The following is a 23,487-nucleotide window of genomic DNA, read 5'->3' as shown; positions in this document are numbered from 1 at the left end:
ATATAAATACAGAAAACAGAAGCTAATGAAAAGTTTCTTAGAAGTAAAGCCATTCACTTCTCTGTGCTGCAGTGCATGTCAACCAACCTAAATAATGCCTAATAAAATCTGTCAGTCTCCTGTAACAAAATATATAAAGGATTTATTTCCAAGGTAACATACATTTTATCTATATATCTATAATAATAACTTAGTTAAAGCTAGACAAATATCTGAGACATCAATATTATACAATTTTATTACTGAAGCAGTGGGGAGATTACAACTTCATTTTGACAAAAAATGTGAGAGAATAAAGCATTGGGCCTGTCTCTGAAACAGGCTCATGGTACACCTGAAAGCATTAAATTAAAAATTCTGAAAACACTATATATTCAATAAGAGAATATCTTAATATTCTTTGTTGAATCAAGATTCCATAAACAAGATTCAAAAGGGTGAATATGTTATTTAAAAAGTGTCAAAATTTAATATTCTAAAATTAGAAAATTATGTATGTTGAGATTCTACCAAATCCTAATAACAAAATTAAGAGACTTAGAACATAGATGATGTTTCCAACATGTATAAATAAGAAAAAAAAAAGCTACTAGGACACATAATTCACTCTGATTAGAAAAGTATAAAAACAATCAAATAAAAAATAGGCCCAAGTTATTATATATAGATGTTTCATAGAAAAGAGAGAAGACAATGGTATACTCCACAGCACAAACACCATTGCGTAGTATGCACATCACATTAAAAATTCTTCGCTGCAAGTATTAGAAGTATTTGGGAAAAAAGTCACAAAAATTCTTGGTGGACTTGGAACTGCATAGAGTTGTTTGAGGGAAATTGGGCAAAATACAGAGAGAGGTTAAAAATAGTCAGGTTGCAACAACTGTTCCTTTATTTCAATTCTAGGTTTATATCCTTGAGAAATGTCTACATGCGTATAAGGATATAGCTGTTGGAATGTTCATAACCTCACTACTTTTAGTAGTACAAATAAAAATCAATTGAGGTGCTCTAATTCAAGAGAGCACGGCCTGAATTAAATAAGAAACATTCAAATTATGGGTTTAAATGATACTACCCAAATGGATATCTAGTTTTAAAACAAATAAATTTAATATGTATATGGCTATGTGCTTTCAAAGTAATTATTTTGAGTAAATATGGAAGTGTAAAACATATACAGGACATAAAGCTATCTACATTATACAAACTATTACATAAATTGCTATGTAAATATTCAAAACAATTCCATATGTTGTGTTCTGTCGACCTACCTACCTATTAGCTATCTATCCATATATCCATGTATCCTTCTATCTATCTATCTATCTATCTATCTATCTATCTATCTATCTATCTATCTATCTATCTATCTATCTATCTATCTATCTTCTATCTGTGTTTGTGTGTGTGTGTATATCTCATCAAAACTTGTTTCTTGATTATGGTTACCTCTGAGGAAGGAAGATAAAGGTGGGAATAAAATTAATATGACTTGAAGAAATGTAAGGAAGTTAATTTTAGAAAGTAAACACACCTGAGTATATTACATTTTTTAACTGTGAGTAGTAAGCATGAACAAATTTCAAATTTCAGAGTTTTTACAGTAAAACACTATGCTTCTGATTACAGCTCATCACGATTCCATTAAGTTTGTTGCCTGGAGGTTTGATGTGATCGTCTTAAAATACAGCATAATAAAGGAAGAGGAATTGCCCATTGAAGTGATGGAAGACCACAGGCTTGGATGTTAATCTCCTCATAAAATAATCTCTTAGAACACTTTCTAGGACAAACAGAAAAAGAGTTTGAAATTTGAAGAATTGGTTTTGAGTCTCATTTTGCTTTAGTGTTGCTATGATCTTGGACATGGTTTATTTAACTCACCTGAGCTTTAATTTTCTAATTTATGAAGTGAGAAATAATTTTTATTTCAAAAAATTCAATAGGATGGAATTGATTGACCTATAAGGCCTTTCTCTTATATGCTCTCTATTATTTGCACATGAAGCAACATCTATGTGCCACTATGCAACATTGCCTTAGTAACTATGCATGTGTTACTGTGTCCCCTGACTTTATACTTCCTTATTATTGCTGTGAAATCTGACAGTAGATCTTAGTAATTTGTGTCATATGCAATGACATGAATAATTATTTTTTAGACAGAATAACATCTTCATAATGTCTTGCTTAAGATTTAAAACAAAGAAAAAGATCGTCACCATGTCTACAATGTTTGTTTTATCAAATGCAATAATAATTTAGCTTAAACTACTTGTTTGTTATGACATTAATTATTCTCCTTTGGAAACTTGAGGCTAATGCCAGTCACTAGCATCTTGTCTGTATCCTACCATTTCAGGAAAAGGAAAGCAAAGTGTGTGTTTTCTGTTTGGTAAGTTGGTATTTAGTTGATATATTCATAGAGTGTAAGAAAATGATAAATAAAATTATATCTCCAAATATAGAAAACAAAAATCTTCAGAGAGCACAGCAGTAATCGTTTGATTAAAATACCATTTAATTAAAACATCAACAAAAAGCATTAGTTTTTCCTTCAGGAAACGTGTCACTTCTTTGTTTATACTTTTCTCCAGATTTTGCTCGTTTCTTTTATTTTCATGTGTACAAAGAAAGATACCTAAAAAGTATAGCTGCATTTTAAAAATAATCCCAGATTTCTTATATACCTACATTTAGAAGTAACACTCCCATTTAATCAAAGGGAAATTCCAATCCTCATGTTTACCTTCTTTAGTTTTTATTACTCTAAAAATAGTTTTTAAAGTGCCAAAGTGATCTGTTTTACAAGGCTTTCCATGTGGATTTTCTTTACCTATTTTTATGAACATCTTACCAACCAAAGTTTCCTTCAAGCCCACAGGCTTTTAAATGGAACAGAATAATTGTGTTTTCAATATTGATGATTACATCTAACACGAGTATTTTGGACCTTGGGTGTATATACAAAAACAGTTTTAATATATCTTCTAACAGATAGCCACATCCTGATCATTTGGATAGGAAGGTGTAAAAATAAACGCCGAGTTTAAATACATGTATTTAATGTTTTAAAGCCATGCTTGTATCCAGTAAACCAACAGACTGAGCTCCTAAATATGGCTTTGCACACTAACATAAATAAGCACTCTGGCACCTGCTGAACAAGCGACATTTGATTAACTCATTCAAACTTGATTGCTACAAAATTAGAAACAGAGGAAATTATAGGGAGGGAAGAAAATGACCAGGTTTAGCCACATTTCTCTATTTTGTTGATAGTGAATAAATATAGCCCATGATTTAAAAGTTTCCTAGGACCAATGTGCTCTCCAAATCACAGAAGAAACTCTCAATGAATATTTTTGTACAAATTCACCAAAGGAGAAGTAAAGTACAAATAAGAAAAAAAAAACAAAAAAACCTAAAGCTTTCTTTCTTTTCTTTTAAGTCATGTAGCCCAGGGTAAACCCAAATTCATTATTATTCTACATTAGTTCCGAAGTGTCAGGGTGGTGGTTGTATACCATGCTAGATTTCCCACTTTAACTGAGTAGCTTTTTGAGTTATATTTCTTGGAGTTATAAAGAATTCTAAAGCAAACAGGGCGCAGAATATACCTTTTAAGATTTTGTAGGTGTCTCATTTGTAAGTCATTGGGACATTTTATTTAGTATGCCTAGATACTATTTATTACAATAAAATGTATAGTATATATTAAACACTCCATCATATTTTGTGTTATGTATTACAATTGGACTATTTAATCATCTTGGTAAATACTTTACTTTGTGAAATATTGGAAACCACCTTTTAGACTTTCCCCGTGTGACAATTTCTTATATCTGGAAAGGATCTTCCAACCCTAGGTTGTAGTAGTGGAGCATAGATCCATGGAGAGAGATACAATGTGCACATTATTTAAAAGCACATTATTCATGCTTTTTAAGCATACTGAAATGTGGAAGTTCAGCAGTGCAAAGCTTGCGTTAGTTTTGTTTGAACGCCAAAATAGGGAATTGAGTGTGAAGAAAGCAGCTTCCAGTTTAATAATAGTCAGTGAACAAAGGAATCAGAACGTTGGTGGTGTGTCGAAATGGATAAAATGTTCTGTAACATAGACAGAGAAGAGGGGAAGCTAAAGAAAATGGTGCCTGATCGGATGCACTTTGGAACTAAGATTCTTTTTTTTGTTGTTGTTTTGTTTTTTTTTTAATTTTTAATATTTTTATTACATATTTCCCTCAATTACATTTCCAATGCTATCCCAAAAGTCCCCCATAGCGCCCCCCACTTCCCTACCCACCCATTCCCATTCTTTTGGCCCTGGCATTCCCCTATATTGGGGCATATAAAGTTTGCAAGTCCAATGGGCCTCTCTTTCCAGTGATGGCCGACTAGGCCATCTTTCGATACATATGCAGCTAGAGACAAGAGCTCCGGGGTTCTGGTTAGTACATCATGCTGTTCCAACAATAGGATTGCAGATCCCTTTAGTCTTAAAACATGGATTTGAAGACTAGTGGTGAAAAAACTCTTTAGATCGTTAAAGTTGTTTTTAGTTTGGAACTTTATGATAATTACCTAACTTAGGGATAGTTGACCCAAACATCAGAAATTCACGGTGGTACTAGTTTTGTGGGTACATTTTTAGTAGAATGTGGAAAATTTTAATTTTCTCTAATATCTAGATTGGAAACATTTAACATATCACCCATTCACCCACATTTTCAATAGAAATAAATTAAAAATTGAATACAATCAATTAAAAATAGAGGATTTATTATTAACTGATCAAGTTTTTAACCTTTTCTTAAGCCTTTCCCACTGTGAGAGAGGGCAAAGCCTTTACCAATAAGCACTAGCACTGACTCTCTGTCATGGCTAGCTGCCCCTGTTCACTCAACGACCATATTATTATTCCTCATCTGGAAATGCACATGCTCCTCAATGCACAAGGTGTGTGAGCACCATCCTAACTAGACTCTAAAATCACACTAAGTTTTTTAAATGTCCCCTTCCTCTCATCTCATAGTCATGCAGACCTCCTTGTTAGTAGAGAAGAATTCAGGAACAGGAGAGACCAGAGGGACAACAGATTGTCATTCTGAAAGAGATCCCAACAGAGGAATTGATTAACTTAAAATCTGAGGCTTATTATAAAAGTAGAGCAGATGCAGGAGTCATGAACAGCAGGCTCCATCCTAGCCTGACTACTACCTAATGATTCAGTTTTGGGCAAGTCTTTTCCTCTCTGTATCAAGTGACATGGGCCTTGGCTCACTGAACTCTGATGTTTACTTACTTTTCTGAAGCCAGTGAGTGACACATACATACATACATATATATTATGCTAGTGTATACATATATGTATAGCATGTATATGTATATACTAGCATAATATATAACATATATATATATACACACTAGTTTCATACACACACACACACACACACACACACACACATATATATATATATATATATATATATATATATATATATATATATACTAGCAAATTATCATTCTTCCAACTTGCAACACTCAGGGAAAGTTATTTTAAAATGCTTCCTTAAAAACTTCCCCTTAACTGATATTATACACACACCCACACACACACACACCCACACACACACACACACACACACACACACACACATATATATATATATATATATACATATATATGCTAATATTATATATTGTACATATACAAATATGCAAAATGCATTTCCATTTCTCATAATGTATGTAATTATGCATGTAATTATAAAGATATAATTACACACACATACACATTTATCAACTGATTTTCTTTAATTTGACACCATTTCATCTACTATAGGTTTCCAATATTACAACAATTAAACTTGTATTAAGTGCCTCTGGAATTAGAAAAAATTCTTAATCATAATCTTTAAAAATTAGCAAAGAAGTCTGAAGCTTAACATGTTACCCTAAAGAATGATCCCAGTAACACTACCACCAAAATGCTTAAATCCATTTACAGTTTGGCTGTGTTTATAAGCTCCTCAAAGGCAGTGGCTGGGTGATATTTTCCAGTCCACGTTTGCACCTTGAAAAATGCCTGCCAGGCAACATTGTATATTTTAGAAAGCAGTCTTAATTAGTAGGTAAGCACAAGCACATGGTAGTTATTAATAACCAAGTTTAAATGATATGGAATCTAACTTATATCAACATGCTAAGTGAGGTTAAGAGAAAACACGGGCAAGTTTACACACTAACAATGAAGTTTGATTAAATCCATGCTAAAGTCCAGTCACATTCAGTACCATTCCACATCATCATCCCTGTGGAAGTGACGCACATCACAACCCCCAAGAATCACCCTTGGAGCTAGCTTCAGACATCTTATTAAATGCCAAATGGCAATTAGACCTCTGCATAGATAAATGATGGTGTAAAACAATGCTTCTCACAACCAGAAAAAAAAAAAAACAAACAAACACTTTAGCCTGTTATTATAGTCAAATCTTTGAATAAAATTAGTTGTTTATTTCTGATACTCACCAATGGGACAAAATACATCCTTTGACACTGTAGATAGAGAAAAAGCTGACAGAGTTGCACACAAATGCACAGGTTTGATACATGGAAACTATAACATGGAAAGGTTTTCAGAAGGTCAAGTTAGATAAGTGGAATGAAGAGAAAGTAGACTATTACCACTCCATCCTTTATCCTCCCTTCTACATATACAACAGTTAACATTAGTCTTATACTTAAGTGACATAAAATTAGCCACTAGAAGCAATGAAAAATACTCTCTAAAATGTAAATATAAGAGTAAATATGAATTTTCTTCTACCTAACAACAAGATGTTAAGTAGTCTATTTTACATGTTAGGAATGTGAGATTTGTACACAGACACCTGTCCAACCCTTAGTTGCCTACTTGAGCAGCCCACAAATTTCTTCTTGCAAGAGCATATTATTTCTTCAATATTTGGATAATCTTTAAAGAAATTTTGCATCATAGGATCAGAGGTAAGGAAGAGAAAACATCTTCCCCAACACCAGGAAGTAATTGGGACCAGCGGGACCCAGGAACACAGGAACTCCACCTGACCAGTGGCACAAGTTCCTTCCAGTCTGGTCTGTTGCCATGAGGAGACCTTGGGTGCTAACTCTACAGCCAGGCCAACAAGTGGAGCCAGAAGCTCCACTCCCAGGTGCTTTAATACAACCAGGATCACAGGATCACATGATCCCTGGAGCTTGGTCAAACCAGGATCTCAGAGTCCCAGAGGCAGCTCAACTCCCAGGATCTCAGGATCACAGGATTACAGAATCATCACAGAATCACTGAATCACAGACACAGCTGAACTCTGAGGAGTTCTGACACAACCAGGATCACAGAAAGGACAGGCTCCAGTCAGATATAGCGAGGGCAGGTAGCACTAGAGATAACCAGATGGCAGGAGGCAAGTGTAAGAACATAAGCAATAGAAACCAAGGTTACTTGGCATCACCAGAATCCAATTCTCTCACCATAGCAATTCCAAGATACCCCATTACACTGGAAAAGCAAGATTCGGATTTGAAATCACATCTCACGATGGTGATAAAGGACTTTAAGAAGGACATAAATAACTCCCTTAAAGAAAACAGAGGAGAACACAGGTAAACACCTAGACGCCCTTAAAGAGGAAACTCAAAAAGCCCTTAAATGATTACAGGAAAACACAATCAAACAGGTGAAGGAAATAAACGAAACCATCCAAGATCTAAAAATGGAAATAGAAACAATAAAGAAATCATAAACGGAGACAACTCTAGACTTAGAAAACCTGGGAAAGAGATCAGGAGTCATAGATGCAATCATTACCAACACAATATAAGAGTTAGAAGAGAGAATCTCAGGTGCAGAAGTTACCACAGAAAGCATTGACACAACAGTCACAGAAAATGCAAAAAGCAAAAAGCTCCTAACCCAAAACATCCAGGAAATCCAGGACACAATGAGAAGATGAAACCTAAGGATAATAGGTACAGAAGAGAGAGAAGATTCCCAGCTTAAAGGGCCAGTAAATGTCTTTAACAAAATTATAGAAGAAAACTTCCCTAACCTAAAGAAAGAGATGTCCATGCACATACAAGAAGCCTACAAAACTCCAAATAGACTGGACCAGAAAAGAAATTCCTCCTGTCACATAATAATCAAAACATCAAATGCACTAAACAAAGAAAGAATATTAAAAGCAGCAAGGGAAAAAGGTCAAGTAGCATATAAAGGTGGACCTATCAAAATTACACCAGACTTCTTGCCAGAGACTATGAAAGCTAGAAGATCCTGGGCAGAATTCATACAGATCCTAAGAGAACACAAATGCTAGCCCAGGCTACTATATCCAGAAAAAATCTCTCAATTACCATAGATGGAGAATACAAGATATTCCATGACAAAACCAAATTTACACAATATCTTTCCACAAATCCAGCCCTACAAAGGATAATAGAAGGAAAATACCAGCACAAGGAGGGAAACTACTCCCTAGAAAAAGCAAGAAGGTAATCTTCAGCTACAAACCTGAAAGATAGCAACACAGCATAACTCCACCTCCAGCAACAAAAATAACAGGAAGCAACTATCACTTTTCCTTAATATCTCTTAACATCAATGGACTCAATTCCCCAAAAGAGACATAGACAAACAGACAGGATACCTAAACAGGACCCAGCATTTTGCATACAGGAAATGTACCTTAGTGACAAAGACAGTCACTACCTCAGAGTAAAGGACTAGAAAATAATTTTCCAAGAAAACAGTCCCAAGAAACAAGCTGGAGTAGCCATTGTAATATTGAATAAAATTGACTTTCAACCAAAAGTTATAAAAAAAGATAAAGAAGGACACTTCATATTCATTAAAGAAAAAAAAATCTACCAAGAAGACCTCTCAACTCTGAACATCTATGCATTAAATGCAAGGGAACCCACATTCACAAAAGATACTCTACTATAGCTCAAAGTACACATCTCATCCCACACAATAATAGTGGGAGACTTTAACACCCCACTCTCAGTAAAGGACAGATCATGGGAACAGAAACTAAACAGAGACACAGTGAAACTAACAGAAATTATGAACCAAATGGATCTAATAGATATTTATAGAACATTTCATCCTAAAGCAAAAGAATGTACCTTCTTCTCAGCGCCTCACAATACCTTCTCCAAAATTGCCCATATAACTGGTCACAAAACAGGCCTCAACAGATACAAGAAGCTTGAAATAATCCCATGCACCTTATGAGATCAGCATGGACTAAGGCTGGTCTTAAATACCAACGAAAGCAATGGAAAGCACACATACACATGGAAGCTGAAAAACACTCTACTCAATGTTAACTTGGTCAAGGAAGAAATAAGAGAGAAATTAAAGGCTTCTTAGAGTTTAATGAAAATGAAAACACATCATATCAAAACTTATGGGACACAACAAAAGCAGTGCTAAGAGGAAAGCTCATAGCTCCAAGTGCCTGCAAAAAGAAACAGAAGAGAGCTTATACTAGCAGCTTGACAGCACACCTGAAAGCTCTAGAACAAAAGGAAGTAAATACACCCAAGAGAGTTATATAGCAGGAAATAATCAAACTCAGGCTGAAATCAACCAAATAGAAACAAAAAGAACTATACAATGAGCTGTTTTTTTTTTTTTTTTTAAAGAACGTCAATAAGATAGCTAAACCTTTAGTCAGACTAACCAGAGGGCACAGTATACAAATTAAAATTAGAAATGAAAAGGGAGATATAACAATAAAATATATCTTAAAATAATTATTATTTATTTGAATATTAACAGTTGAAAATATTAAAATCATGTTTTACAAACATCATGGGAATATTACTGATAATTTTCCTCACTGGGCTTGAAATTAGCATTTGTTTGATGTTTAACTTCAAAGAGTTTTTGCTATTTTGAAGTTTTAAAAATATACTTACTGATAAAATAAAAAATCTTTTGCACAGTTTAATGAAAATATTAATATTTAAAATTATTGTGCATCCTTTTTTGGTTTACAACAGGCATGTTAAGTCCGTGTGGAATGCATTACAATTCTTTTGTTTGGAGCTGATGAGCTGATAAGCTGAGTTTCCACAGGACCAGAACCTCCTAATTGCTTTGCACTTTCTGCACTTCCTACTAGAACAAGAGAAGGAGAGAAAGTGTGCAAGCCCTTGAGTTACACAGCACAGGATCTCAGCTCTAGCAGTACCTGTTACTCATTCATGTTCTTTGTTATTTACTTTGGAAAGGAAATAGAGACTGACTCTGCAGATTTATTGTGAAGATTAGAAATAGTTCATGTAAACTCATCAGCAATAGCAATCATTCAATAAATAATAGTTCTATTATCCTTCAAGAAAAGCCTATTCTACACAGTTTTAAAAAGGCTGTCATCCTTGGACCTCAAATTTAAGAAACAACATTAGTGTCTAGAATCAAGAAACATGGTATAGTCGTAGAATACCAAGACAATAATGAAAATAACATTAAGTACTGAGACAGAGAAGTAGCATCTCCCATGGGTGAGATCACTAACTGGTTATTTAATACAAAGTGGCAGCTCTCTGAAGTATGCACAAAAACAATAATGATGAACTTACCATGATAGGTTTATATTTATGTGTTTATTTATAAATATGGAACAGCGATTATCAAAGAAAACTATGCCATCGATTTAGAAGGGAGGTTGGGGGTAAGGAAAGAAAGGCAGTAAATGATATGATTGTCTTTTAGTTAAAAACATTAAATAAAAGAAGAGTAAAAACAGAAACAATTTTTCCAAGCAACAGTCAGGGTTATGTCTGATGTGCTATCACTACTTTGAGTTGTAGTATTTCCATGAAAATGTTAGCATTCTGTTCTAACTAGTCAGTTTTCCTAGGTAGAAGACAAAGGAAAGAGATCTCATTTGTACACAAACCATAAGTACTCTTCAAGCTCTGACCACATTAAATGAAGTGAATTTCTAAAATTATATGCTTTTTAACGTACAGTTTTCATATGCTGGCAAGATTTTGCTGACAGGACCCTGATATAGCTATCTCTTGTGAGGCAATGCCCATGCCTGGCAAACACAGAAGTGGATGCTCACAATCAGCTATGGGATGGAACACAGGGCCCCAATGGAGGAGATAGAGAGAGTACCCAAGGAACTGAAGGGGTCTGCAACCCTATAGGAGGAACAACAATATGAACTAACCAGTATCCCCAGAGCTCGTGTCTCTAGCTGCATATGTAGCAGAAAATGGCCTAGTCGGCCATCATTGGGAGGAGAGGTCTTGGTCTTGCAAAGATTATATGCCCCAGTACAGGGGAATGCCAGAGCCAGGAAGCAGGAGTGGGTAGGTTGGGGAGCAGGGCAGGGAGTGGGTATAGGGGACTTTTGGGATAGCATTTGTAATGTAAATGAAGAAAATATCTAATTAAACAAACAAACAAACAAAAACAAAAACCAAACAAACCACCACCAACAAAAAAGTACAGTTTTCCTATGGTTAGGGCTTTAAGTTCTATAAGAATCTGGAGTTTTAGGAAAGAAAGGGGCAATGTTAGATGTATTTGAATTTAGCCCAATATCTGAGAAAGTAAGGCTTGGAGAGAAAGAAATGAACTTGATTCAAGGAGAGGATTTAATTAATACCTGTGTGAGCAGGGAGGGGGTGGTGTGTACTGACATTGGAAGGAGGGGAAGAGGTATAGCATTGTTGGAAAGGGAGGGGAAGGGGACACAGAGAAGTGTTGGAAGAGTGGGGGTAAGAGGAGGAAGAGCACTGTTGCTGGCAGGAGTGGGTGCTTAGTTTTAAGACTTGGGCTGACAGCATGTCTAGAAGGAAGAAATATTAGTACTGAGTTAAACCCAGCTCAAGCCAGCCAAAGCAATGAACAACTGTTGCCAAGCAATGCTGATCACTGCTCTAGAGCACAGCTCTAGATTTATCTGGATAAGTGTGTGTGGTGTATAATCTGAAAATTGACCTACACTGAAGCCACTGTCCAGGTTAAATGTACTCTCCTAAAAATGGCTAGGTTTAGGAGAGGACCTTTACTACACAATGGCATCTCTAGAGACTTCAGTTTTACTAGGATATGCCCCAGGCAATCTGCATGTTTCAGAGAGTTATTGGGTGGCACTGGCGTTAGAAATCTAGTTTCCAGAATCTAAGGCTTGTGTTCCTTTGGCTGAACCAACAAATCCAAGTAAGATTTGTCTAGAGGGTCAGAACACAGTAGGCGACATATTGATAGAAGTTAAATTAGATCACATCTAAAGGTTAGCCTGAAGATTTTCTGGTACTGACACTTACTCTCTAACATGGGAAAAGTAATTGGTAAAGGAGCCCTGGTCATTATATTTTCTCATAGTCTTGCCACTTGTATTTATTTTATCTGTTCAATAACAAAGTACTGCCAAGTCCTACTCTTATGCTTAAGGCTTATGTGAAGTGCATAGGAAGATGGGACATAACTATAATAGTGGTTTTTTTTTTAATATATTTTCATTTGAGACAAATTGAAGTGATCGAAGTTGACTAAACAAAAACCAAAGTCATTAAGAGGATTTGAGGAAGAAAGAGAAATATAACTCAGAGGTTCCTACATCTTGTCACACAAAGGTATCTTCTCCTTTATTGCTCATGGCTCAGTTTATAAGAGTTCTTTAAAACCCTGTGGAATAAAAGGGAGAAAGCAAATGCCAATCTTAAATCCTTTTATTGCTTGACTGAGGCTATGGAGCAATAAAATTATAGGGGAGACATGAACGCTGTGCAGATGATGCCCTTGGAGAAAGTCACTAAACAGTTTGAAGAATTGTACCAAAGTAAAGAGAAAGGACAACAGGCACAGTTGATTTGGGAGTACAGCATGCTAGATGATTCTAATTCAGTAACTGCATATCCATTTAAATTGCTATAATTTATTTCCAAAAGGATGAACCAGAACATAGTAATCACATATCTAATAATAATGATAATAATAATAGTTTTCTTCCATACCAACATAATCAATTCAGAGCAGGAATATTGTACTATTGGAGCTCAATTTATTGAATACATCCTCACATGTTACTGTAATGATCAAAACCTGAAGTAGAATTTTTAATTTTGTCTCAAACACAGCACAAAAATATGTATTAGCTTATTAATACTTAATTCAATCAGTAAGTAGCAAGAACATTTCAAAAACTGAACAAAACATATGTCTACTTTAACTTTGTTGCTAATATATTTATTTTTCTACTAAGACAAATAAGATGCTTTAGAATTTATAAGTATAGAATTTTATTTCTTAAGGGTTACTCTTAAGCTCTAATTTTGTTAGAAATATAATGACTGTTAAAACCTTCTCATCTATTCTAATTTATCTAAATCATATGTAGAAAAAACCCATTTCTTGCATTTCTTGATACTAGACATCTGTGGTGAGTGAGAAACAAAACCATGAATATTTCTCCTCTCTCTCTCTCTCTCTCTCATTTTTGAAATAAAAAGACAAACAGACCACAAATAAATATGAAGTGTCTACCAATTATCTCTTTCTAATATATTTTACAAAATATGCTAGATTTTTCCACTCCACACTAGAGAGGAAAACTTATCAAAAGCTGCTTCTAATTTTATCAAAACCAAGGAATACACGAAATAGTTAAGAAGGATGTGGAATAAAAGCAACAGTTAGAAAGAAACCTAATCCCAAGATCTTTATCAGTTTTCATATTTGGCTTACCTTGTGAGAAGTCAGAGCTCCTAACTTTAGAGTTCTGCCTGCAGCTTATCCCAAACTTAGCCCTGATGTGAGTTTCTTTCTGTGTTTTTATAGTCTCAGTTCTACTCCACTTACTCCAACCCCTGTCGTTGCTTTCTCTTACATCAGTTCCACAGATTTTCAGCGGAACATTTTACCAACTCTCTCTCTCTCTCTCTCTCTCTCTCTCTCTCTCTCTCTCTCTCTCTCTCTCTCTCTCCCTCTCTCTCTCTCCCTTCCTTACTCCCTCCCTCTAGTCTTCCTCCTTGATCACTCCCTTTTTTCCAGTCTCTCACCTCCTCTCTCACCCCCTCCATTTCCCCTATTCTCCCTTTTCCTTTCCACATTTGTTCTATCTGTTGCTTTGATTGTGGTATTTGAGTAGCGATAGTAGCTCAACTCTGGAAAACTTAAGTACACACTTAGCTCGTGCTCAGCTGCAGCAGCAGCATCTCTACCAGAGCTTTTAGTCGAGTTCTGAGTAATAAAAATGTATTTGAGAAACTAAATGCACAAAGATTTGTGAAAGTCACTAACAAGGTTTAAAGAGTTGGAGCAAGATTTAAAAAGATTCTAATCAGACACATACGGATTTATTGGTGGAGTGAGGGAATCTTACATCAGATGATTGTCTACAGAAATGATGAGTGGTTTGTGCCTTGGGAGCACTGTGCTGTGTCCCTGAATCAGACAGGTACTTCTTAACTGACATGGTTATATTAGGAAACCAGCCACTAACAACCCTATAAATAAAGCACTGTGGCATGTGGCTATAAATGCAGAGGTTAGAGTCGCCCTTATCTTGCTCTTGTTGTCTTTTATTTCAACCAAAATATTCCCTGTTCTGTCTGAAAATTTTCTTCACTACTTGGAAATCACAGTTTTCTACATATGCACATTAGTTAAAAATGACTGACCTTATAGGCACCTTCTATGTTATTAGATCATTATTGGCTTGTTTGATTCACTGTAGCACTTCATTTATCAGATACAGTAACTGAGGCTAGAAAAATTCACTGACTCAGTGAGGACACACACCTAAGTGCACTGCCAGAGCTAGATTACAAAGTCATATCATATTTCCATATCCAATTCATTGCCCATGGTTGCATTCTGTCTATTTTTAAAGCTACCAAAGAGAATCTAAACCAGATTATATTTTTGCACAAATAGAAATAAAATTGTTCTTTGGTTTTGCTTACAAGCCATATAAAATACTATTCACTAGCATAGGAACTATTGCATGGTTAATTTGGAGTTACACAGGCGAGCCAACCAGAGCACACTGAATTGGTGGGACAGTAAAACACTTTGTTTTTATGAAGGGCTTCCAGGGGTAACATATGTCTCAACAAGTCTGAAATCTGAGCAGTTGGCAGCAGTGGTTCCCAAGTCAAGATAAAAATATAACCTAATTGTGGAACCTTGTTTAGACATTACCGCCATAAAACAATTATGTTAAGCTTGAATCCACATGATGGAAAACTCTCAATATAGTTTTAATGGATGCATCATGATGCTACCACAGCCAGGATCTGTGATGTCCCACCCGCCCCAGCATTCTGACAAGTGATATCTACAGCTGATTTATTCCAGATCTGTCCCTGTTACACAGTCCAAAGATTCCAGTCTATTTGTGGATTTTGTTGACCTAATTCAAAAGTTTAACTTAACTGTTCTGCAGCAGAAAAAAAAATAGCAGCAGTTTATTCCAGGAACAAAGCCATGGTACATTGAAGTCATTTGAATAGGCTTCTGTACATTGTACACTTCTGAGGGACTTACTTATACATTTTCCATTATCCTGCAAAAGAAAGGGAAGTAGGAACATGCAAAGGTATATAAAGATGAAGAAAATAGGCATCCCATGACAAGTGTAGGGGGAAGGGAATTAAAACAAGAGAGAGAAAATATTAATGAAAGCTTTTCAGCCAATAGATCCTTATTTCATTCAGATAGAAACCTCATTAAGGAGGAATTATTCACACCACAGCAATCAAACAAACCACAAGACTGCACATCTTTAAAAGAATAGCTCAAGTACTCATAGCTTCAAAGTGATGGGACCAGGGATTGGCTATTGTTGTTTTCATTAATTGGGATTCTGGTAGTAAAGAGAAGACACATTCAAACTGAGCCATTGAAAATGTCATTGGAGTAGGGTTCACATACTAAAGGAGATCTTCAATAACTACAAGAGGTCCAGGAAATGGCAGGCAACCTGTATCCTAAAGCCTAAATGCTTTGTTATTGATCATAGGACTCCAAAACAGAAGAATTAGGGAGGCACAGTTATCTGTGACCTTCTACAAAAAACCCAACCAACCAACCAACAACCAATCAACCAACCAACCAACCAACCAACAACCAACCAACCAACCAACAACCAACCAACCAACCAACCAACCAACCAACAACCAACCAATCAACCAACCAACAACCAACCAACCAACCAACCAGCCAGCCAACCAACCAACCAACCAACCAAAAACAAAACAAAACCCACAAAGGCAATTAAATGCAGTACTACTATCAATAGAAAATTTATACAATCCTTGAATTATAGATAAATAAAATGTGGTATGTATACACTGTGGAGTACTATTTAGACATAAAGAAGAATGAAGTTATATTGTTGTGGGAAAATGGGTGGAGCCAGTGACCATGATATTAAGTGAAATAAGCCAGACTCAGAGATCCATTACCCATTTCCTTTCATATGTAGAGTATAAAAAATTACATGCTAGCAGAAGGGGAGAAGGGGAGCTATTGAGGAAATGGAAGGGGCTGATCAGTGAGTGGGGGAAAAGGGATACAAGAGGAAAATGGGATGATCAAAGTACATCATATCCATCCATGCAAATTGCCTTCTTTATCCTTTTTATTACCTGATTCATCCTGCTTGGTCAAGGGAGGTTCAGTGAAGTATATATAGTTTGTATACACAAATCTCAGCCTTTTAAGGCACAGAGTCCAATGAGTTTGGGCAAATACAACTAGTATTTAACATTTTAAAAGCAATACAGAACATTTCTACATCTCATCAAAATTCCCCAGTGGCCCTTTTTGGTCAACCTCTACCTCCACCTCCATTCCTGACCCTATAGACCTGAAGGCCACCCTGACAGCACACCTTTCCAGAGGCTAAAGAAATAACACATACAATATGTGCTTCTGTTGCCTAGATTCTTTCACTGAAAATAATTTCATTTAGACATTTATCCATGCTGTTAAGTATTTCTTACCTTTTTGCTTTATTACTGAGCTGGTTTTCATTTTAATCTACATGGTGCGTTCTCCCTTTGCTATGGAGGCAAGCTTCCCTTAATGGTGATGTGTTTTCCCTTGGTTGTTCATTGAGCATGCTTGGCTTTTTAGGAAGGCACATTGTTTTTTAATCATGTTTCAAAATTTCATGTCACTCTCATGCTTGTCTTCATAATGACTGCATAAAATTACAGCCTCACCCACCTTTTGAAAATCTTGAAGATATTGGTATTATTTCTCGAATATTTGGAAAATCTATCAGTATATAATTATGAGATACAATAGTAAATCCATCTAAGCTATTTGTTTCTTTGAGGGAAAATTTTATTAAGTTTCAAAATCTTTAACTTTTTGATATTCATTTGTATATTATAGCCTAAGAAACTGTCACAGTTTTGCAACTGACATCCATGAATTTCATTAACCATTAAGTCAATGTAATTCATACAATTATTTCTTTTTCTTTGGTTATCTGTAGGACTATTTTAATGTCACTATTTTCTACTTGACTCTAGGATTACTTTGTGCCTCCTTTTGTCTTGATCATTTAATCTGGAATTGTATCCATTTTATTTTTTTGGATTATTAATCTCATGTGTCACTACTTTTCCTCTGCTTATTTGTCATTTAATCAGGTGATATCTGCATTATATATATTACTTCTTTTTTCCATATATATTTAATTTGTATATTATTTTAAATTTTCTTAAGGTGAGAGCTGAAAGGTTTGATTATATGTTTTTTCTTTTAATATAATTATTACAATTTATCTTCAAAGCATCATCAATTTAGTAGTTTTCTATATCTCTTGATACACTTTAAAACTTTTATGTAGTTTGAAATATTTGTGACTTTTAAATTTTTATTTATTTTATGTTTTTATACATCAGATTTTATTTGCCCCCAATCAAACCTCTGAGTGCTCCACATCCCATAATTCCTCCCTAGCCCTATGTCTCCACGAGGGTGTCCGCAACCCCCAACTCCCACTCCCCATCTCACCTCACCTCTACATTTCCTAGGGTCCTCAGTCTCTTGAGGGTTAGGTGCATCATTTCTGATTTAACACAGACCTGGCTGTCCTCTGCTGTATGTGTGTTGGGGGCCTCATGTCAGCTGGTGTATGCTGTCTGGAGGTCCAATGTTTGAGAGATCTCAGGGGTCCAGATTAACTGAGACTGCTGGTCCTCCTACAGGATCACTGTCCTCCTCAGTTTCTTCCAGCTTTTCCCTAATTCAAACACATGGGTCAGCAGTTTATGTCACCTGGTGAGGTGCAAGTATCTGCATCTGACACCTTCAGCTGCTTGTTGGGTCTTGTTGTACAGCCTCAGTAATAGTGTCAGGTTTTGGGACCACCCCTTGAGGTGGATCCCACTTTGGGCCTGTCAATGGACCTTCTTTTCCTCAGGGTCCTCTCCATTTCCGTCTCTGGAGTTTTTTCAGACAGGAACAATTTTGGGTCAACATTTTGACTGTGGGATGGCAACCCCCTCCCTCATTTGATGCCTTGTCTTCCTGCTGGTGGTGAGCTCTATAATTTCCCTCTCCCTACTATCCGGCATTTCATCTAAGGTCTCTTCCTTTGAGTCCTGGGAATCTCTCACCTCCCAGGTCTCTGGTGCATTCTGGAGGGTTACCTCCTATCTCCTGAGGTTCCTTGTTTTCATTCTCTCTGGTGGCCCTCAATACTTCAGTCCTTTTCCCTTACCCAGTAATAGATCAGGTTCCCCTCTCCTCCTATTCTCCTCCACCCCAACTACTTTCCCTCCCAGGTTCCTCTCTCTCCCCCTACTTGTGACTATTTGCTCCTCCCTCACTGAGGCATCCTCACTTGGACACCTCAGCTTGTTGACCTTTTGAGTTCTGTGGATTGTGTCTTGGCTATTCTGTACTTTTTTATTTTTTTGCTAATATCCACTTATTAGTGAGTACATACCATGCATGCCATTTTCAGTATGAATTACCTCACTGAGGATGATATTTTCTAATTACACCCATTTGCTGCAAAACTCAGGATGCCCTCATTCTTGATAGCTGAGTAGTATCAACTATATAAACAAACTCAAAGAAAAAAAGCACATGAACATCTCCTTAGATGCAGAAAAAGCATGTGACAAAGCACAACACCCCTTCATGTTAAAAATATTGGAGATATCAGGAATTCAAATCAGGCCTAAATATAATAAAAGCAACTTACTGCAAACCAACAGCCAATATCAAATTAAATGGAGACATACTTCAAGCAACCCCACTGAAATCAGGGACAAAACAAGGATGCCCAACTTCCCCATATCTATTCAATATAGTACTCAAAGTGTTAGCTAGAATAATAAGACAACAAAAAGAGATCAAGGATACACAAATTGGTAAAGAAGAAATGAAGGTATAAGTATTTGCAGATGATATGATAGTATACATAAGTGATCTCAAAAAAATTTACCTGAGAAATTTTCCAGCTGTTAAACAACTTCAGCAAAGTGACTGGATACAAAATTAACTCAAATCAGTAGCCTTCCTTTATACAAATGATAAACAGACTAAGAAGGAAATTAGAGGAAAAAAAACCCTTCACAAACAGCCACAAATAGTATACAATATTTTGGGGTAACTCTAACCAAACAAGTGAAAGACCTTTATGACAATAACTTTACATCTCTGAAGAAAGAAATAGTAGAAGATCTCAGAAAATGAAGAGATCTCCCATGCTCATGAATTGGCAGAATTAGCATAGTAAAAATGGCCATCCTACCCAAGCAATCTATAGAATCAATGCAATCCCCATCAAAATCCCAACAGAATACTTCAAAGACATGGAAAAAGCAATTCTCAAAATCATCTGGTAAGGCAATGAACCCAGAATAGCAAAAACAATTCCTAACAATAAAAGAACAGCTGGGGGAATCACCATCTCTGACCTCAAGCTTTACTAGAAAGAAATAATGATGAAACTACATGGAATTGGTACAGAGACAGATGCCTTGACCAATGTAATAGAACTGAAGACTCAGAAATAAAACCACACAATTATGCACTTTGATCTTTGAAAAAGAGGCAAAAAGTGTGAATGGCAATGGTAAAAAGAAAGCATTTTCAATAAATGGTGCTGGTCTAACTGGCTGTCTGTATGTAGAAAAATGAAAATAGACCCATATTTGTCACCTTACACAAAGCTCAAGTCCAAGTGAATCAAGGATCTCAACATGAAATCAGATACAATTAATCTAATAGAAGAGAAAGTGGGAAAGAACCTTGAACTTATTGGCTCAGGGGGATATTTCTTTTTTTTTAATTTTTAATATTTTTTATTACATATTTTCCTCAATTACATTTCCAATGCTATCCCAAAAGTACCCCATAGCGCCCCCCTCTTCCCTACCCACCCATTCCCATTCTTTTGGCCCTGGCATTCCCCTATATTGGGGCATATAAAGTTTGCAAGTCCAATGGGCCTCTCTTTCCATTGATGGCCGACTAGGCCATCTTTCGATACATATGCAGCTAGAGACAAGAGCTCCGGGGTACTGGTTAGTTCATCATGTTGTTCTAACTATAGGGTTGCAGATCCCTTTAGCTCCTTGGGTACTTTCTCTAGCTTCTCCATTGGGAGCCCTGTGATACATCCAATAGCTGACTGTGAGCATCCACTCCTGTGTTTGCTAGGCCCCTGCATAGTCAGTCTCACAAGAGACAGCGATATTTGGGTCCTTTCAGCAAAATCTTGCTAGTGTATGCAATGGTGTCCGCGTTTAGAAGCTGATTATGGGAAGGATCCCTGGATACGGCAGTCTCTAGATGGTCCATCCTTTCATCACAGCTCCAAACTTTGTCTCTGTAACTCCTTCCATGGGTGTTTTGTTCCCAATTCTAAGAAGGGGCACAGTGTCCACATTTTGGTCTTCATTCTTCTTGAGTTTCATGCGTTTAGCAAATTGTATCTTATATCTTGGGTATCCTAAGTTTTGGGCTAATATCCACTTATCAGTGAATACATATTATGTGAGTTCTTTTGTGATTGTGTTACCTCACTCAAGATGATGCCCTCCAGGTCCATCCATTTGGCTAGGAATTTCATAAATTCATTCTTTTTAATAGCTGAGTAGTACTCAATTGTGTAAATGTACTATAATTTCTGTATCCATTCCTCTGTTGAGGGACATCTGGGTTCTTTCCAGCTTCTGGCTATTATAAATAGGGCTGCTATGAACATAGTGGAGCATGTGTCCTTTTTACCGGTTGGGACATCTTCTGGATATATGCCCAGGAGAGGTATTGCTGGAACCTCCGGTAGTACTATGTCCAATTTTCTGAGGAACTGCCAGACTGATTTCCAGAGTGGTTGTACAAGCTTACAATCCCACCAACAATGGAGGAGTGTTCCTCTTTCTCCACATCCTTGCCAGCATCTGCTGTCACCTGAATTTTTGATCTTAGCCATTCTGACTGGTGTGAGTTAGAGCATGAGCCATAGTAGTTCTATTTAAGAAATAGAACTACTATGGCTCATGCTCTAACATCCAGAATGGATCATGGGACCTCATGACACTTGAAAGGTTCTGTAAGGCAAAGGATATATTCAATAAGACAAATCAGCAACCTACAGATTGGGAAAAAAATCTTCACTAACCCCACATCTGATAGAGGGCTAATATCCAAAATATACAAAGAACTCAAGACATTAATCAACAAACAAACAAACAAACAAACAAATAAATAAATAAATGAAAATTTAAAAATGTGGTATAGAACTAAACTGAGAATTCACAACTGAGGGATCTTGAATGGCTGAGAATCACCTAAAGAATTGTTTAAAGTCCTTACTCATCAGAGAAATGCAAATCAAAACTACCCTGAGATGCTACCTTACACCAGTCAGAATGGCTAAGATCAAAACCTCAGGTGATAACACAACTCTGAAAATCAGTCTGGCAGTTCCTCAGAAAATTAGAAATAGTTCTACCTGAAGACCTAGCAATACCACTCTTAGGAATATACCCAAAAGATACCCCATCATGCCACAGAGGCACGTGTTCCACTTTGGTCATAGCAGCCTTTTTTGTGATAGCCAGAAGCTGGAAACAACCTAGATGTCCCTCGACAGAAAAATAGATGTAGAAAATTTGGTTAATTTATATAATCGAATACTACTCAGCTATTAAGAATGAGGACATCCTGAGTTTTGCAGGCAGATGGATGGAACAAGAAAATATCATCCTGAGTGAGGCAACTCAGCCTCAAAATGACATGCATGGTATATACTCACTAATAAGTGGGTATTAACCAAAAAAATTAATAATACAGAATATACAAGATACAGTACACAGAACTCAAAAAGTTCAACAAGCTGAAGTGTCCAAGTGAGGATGCCTCAGTCCACTTGGGAGGGAGAAGAAAACAATCACAAGTAGGGGAAGAGGGAGGGACCTTGGAGGGAAAGTAGTCAGGGTGGGAGAGAGTGGGAGGAGAGGGGAACCTGAATGCACCTGAGAGACTCCCAGGACTCAAAGGAAGGAACCTTAGATGAAATGACCAGCAGTAGGGAGAGGGAACTTATAGAGTCTACCAACAGCAGGAAGACAGGATATCAAGTGAGGGATGTGGTTGCCATGTCATAGCCACATCTCTGACCCTTAATTATTCCTGTCTGAAGAATTACAGGGATGGAAATGGAGAGAAGCCTGAGGTAAAGAAGTTCCATCAACAGACCCAAAGTGGGATCCAGCTCAAGGTAGGTCCCAAGGCCTGACACTGTTACTGAATCTGTGGAGCACTCACAAAAAGGAATCTAGAATGACTGCCCTATGGAAGACCCAACAAGCAACTGAAAGAGACAAATATAGATATTCGCACCCAACCAATGGACAGAAGTAGCTGACCCATGTTGTTAAATTAGGGAAGGTTGACAGAAACTGAAGAGAAGGGTGACCCTGTAGGAGGATCAGCCATCTTAATTATTCTGGACTCCCGATATCTTTCAAACACTGGACCACCAAACAGACAGCATACACCAGCTGATATGAAGCCTCCAAACACACATGCAGTTGAGGACTTCTGGGTCTGTGTTCATTCAGAAATGATACACCTAATCCTTAAGAGAATCGAGGCCCTAGGGAGTTTAGAGATCAGGTGGGGTGGGGGATGGGGACATCCACGTAGAGATGGGGTGGGATGGGGATGAGGTGTAGGACTTGGAGCAGTTGGAGGGTCGATGGGGGGGGGAATGGAATGGAATATGGAGTGTAAAAATGAAACTATTGGTTACTTAAATATCTCATTACTCTTCTAAATTTTTGGTAATGATTTTATTATTTATTGTTATACTATTGGTTTCTAGCTTGTTTTGTTGTCACCAAGCATATTTTCTATTATTTTAATTGTTTTAAAGTTTTGAATATTTAATAGTTAACAATATTATGTTGTACGGTATATCCTGCAGATT

General features: G+C 36.6%; 1 protein-coding gene across 2 annotated transcripts in view; it reads right to left on the bottom strand.

Moving 5' to 3' along the window:
* The window catches only part of Ostn (osteocrin), a 44,765-nt gene extending 30,839 nt beyond the window's left edge, over positions 1-13,926 (bottom strand). Inside the window, exons 1-2 of one of the 2 annotated variants that reach the window (XM_029470661.2) lie at positions 13,764-13,926; positions 6,538-6,564 (exon numbers count right to left, since the gene is read on the bottom strand). In XM_029470661.2, coding sequence (XP_029326521.1) covers positions 6,538-6,555 — 18 coding nt within the window. In that variant the 5' untranslated portion in view covers positions 6,556-6,564; positions 13,764-13,926. The remainder of the gene's footprint in view (positions 1-6,537; positions 6,565-13,763) is intronic. The other variant, XM_021185349.2, reaches the window with a different exon arrangement.
* Positions 13,927-23,487: the final 9,561 nt, after the last annotated feature.

Source organism: Mus caroli, unplaced genomic scaffold (assembly GCF_978045245.1).
Source record: "Mus caroli unplaced genomic scaffold, Mus_caroli_1 scaffold_17, whole genome shotgun sequence".
Taxonomy (NCBI): domain Eukaryota; kingdom Metazoa; phylum Chordata; class Mammalia; order Rodentia; family Muridae; genus Mus; species Mus caroli.
Note: the sequence above shows the minus strand (reverse complement) of the source record. Positions and strands in the feature narration are given on the sequence as shown.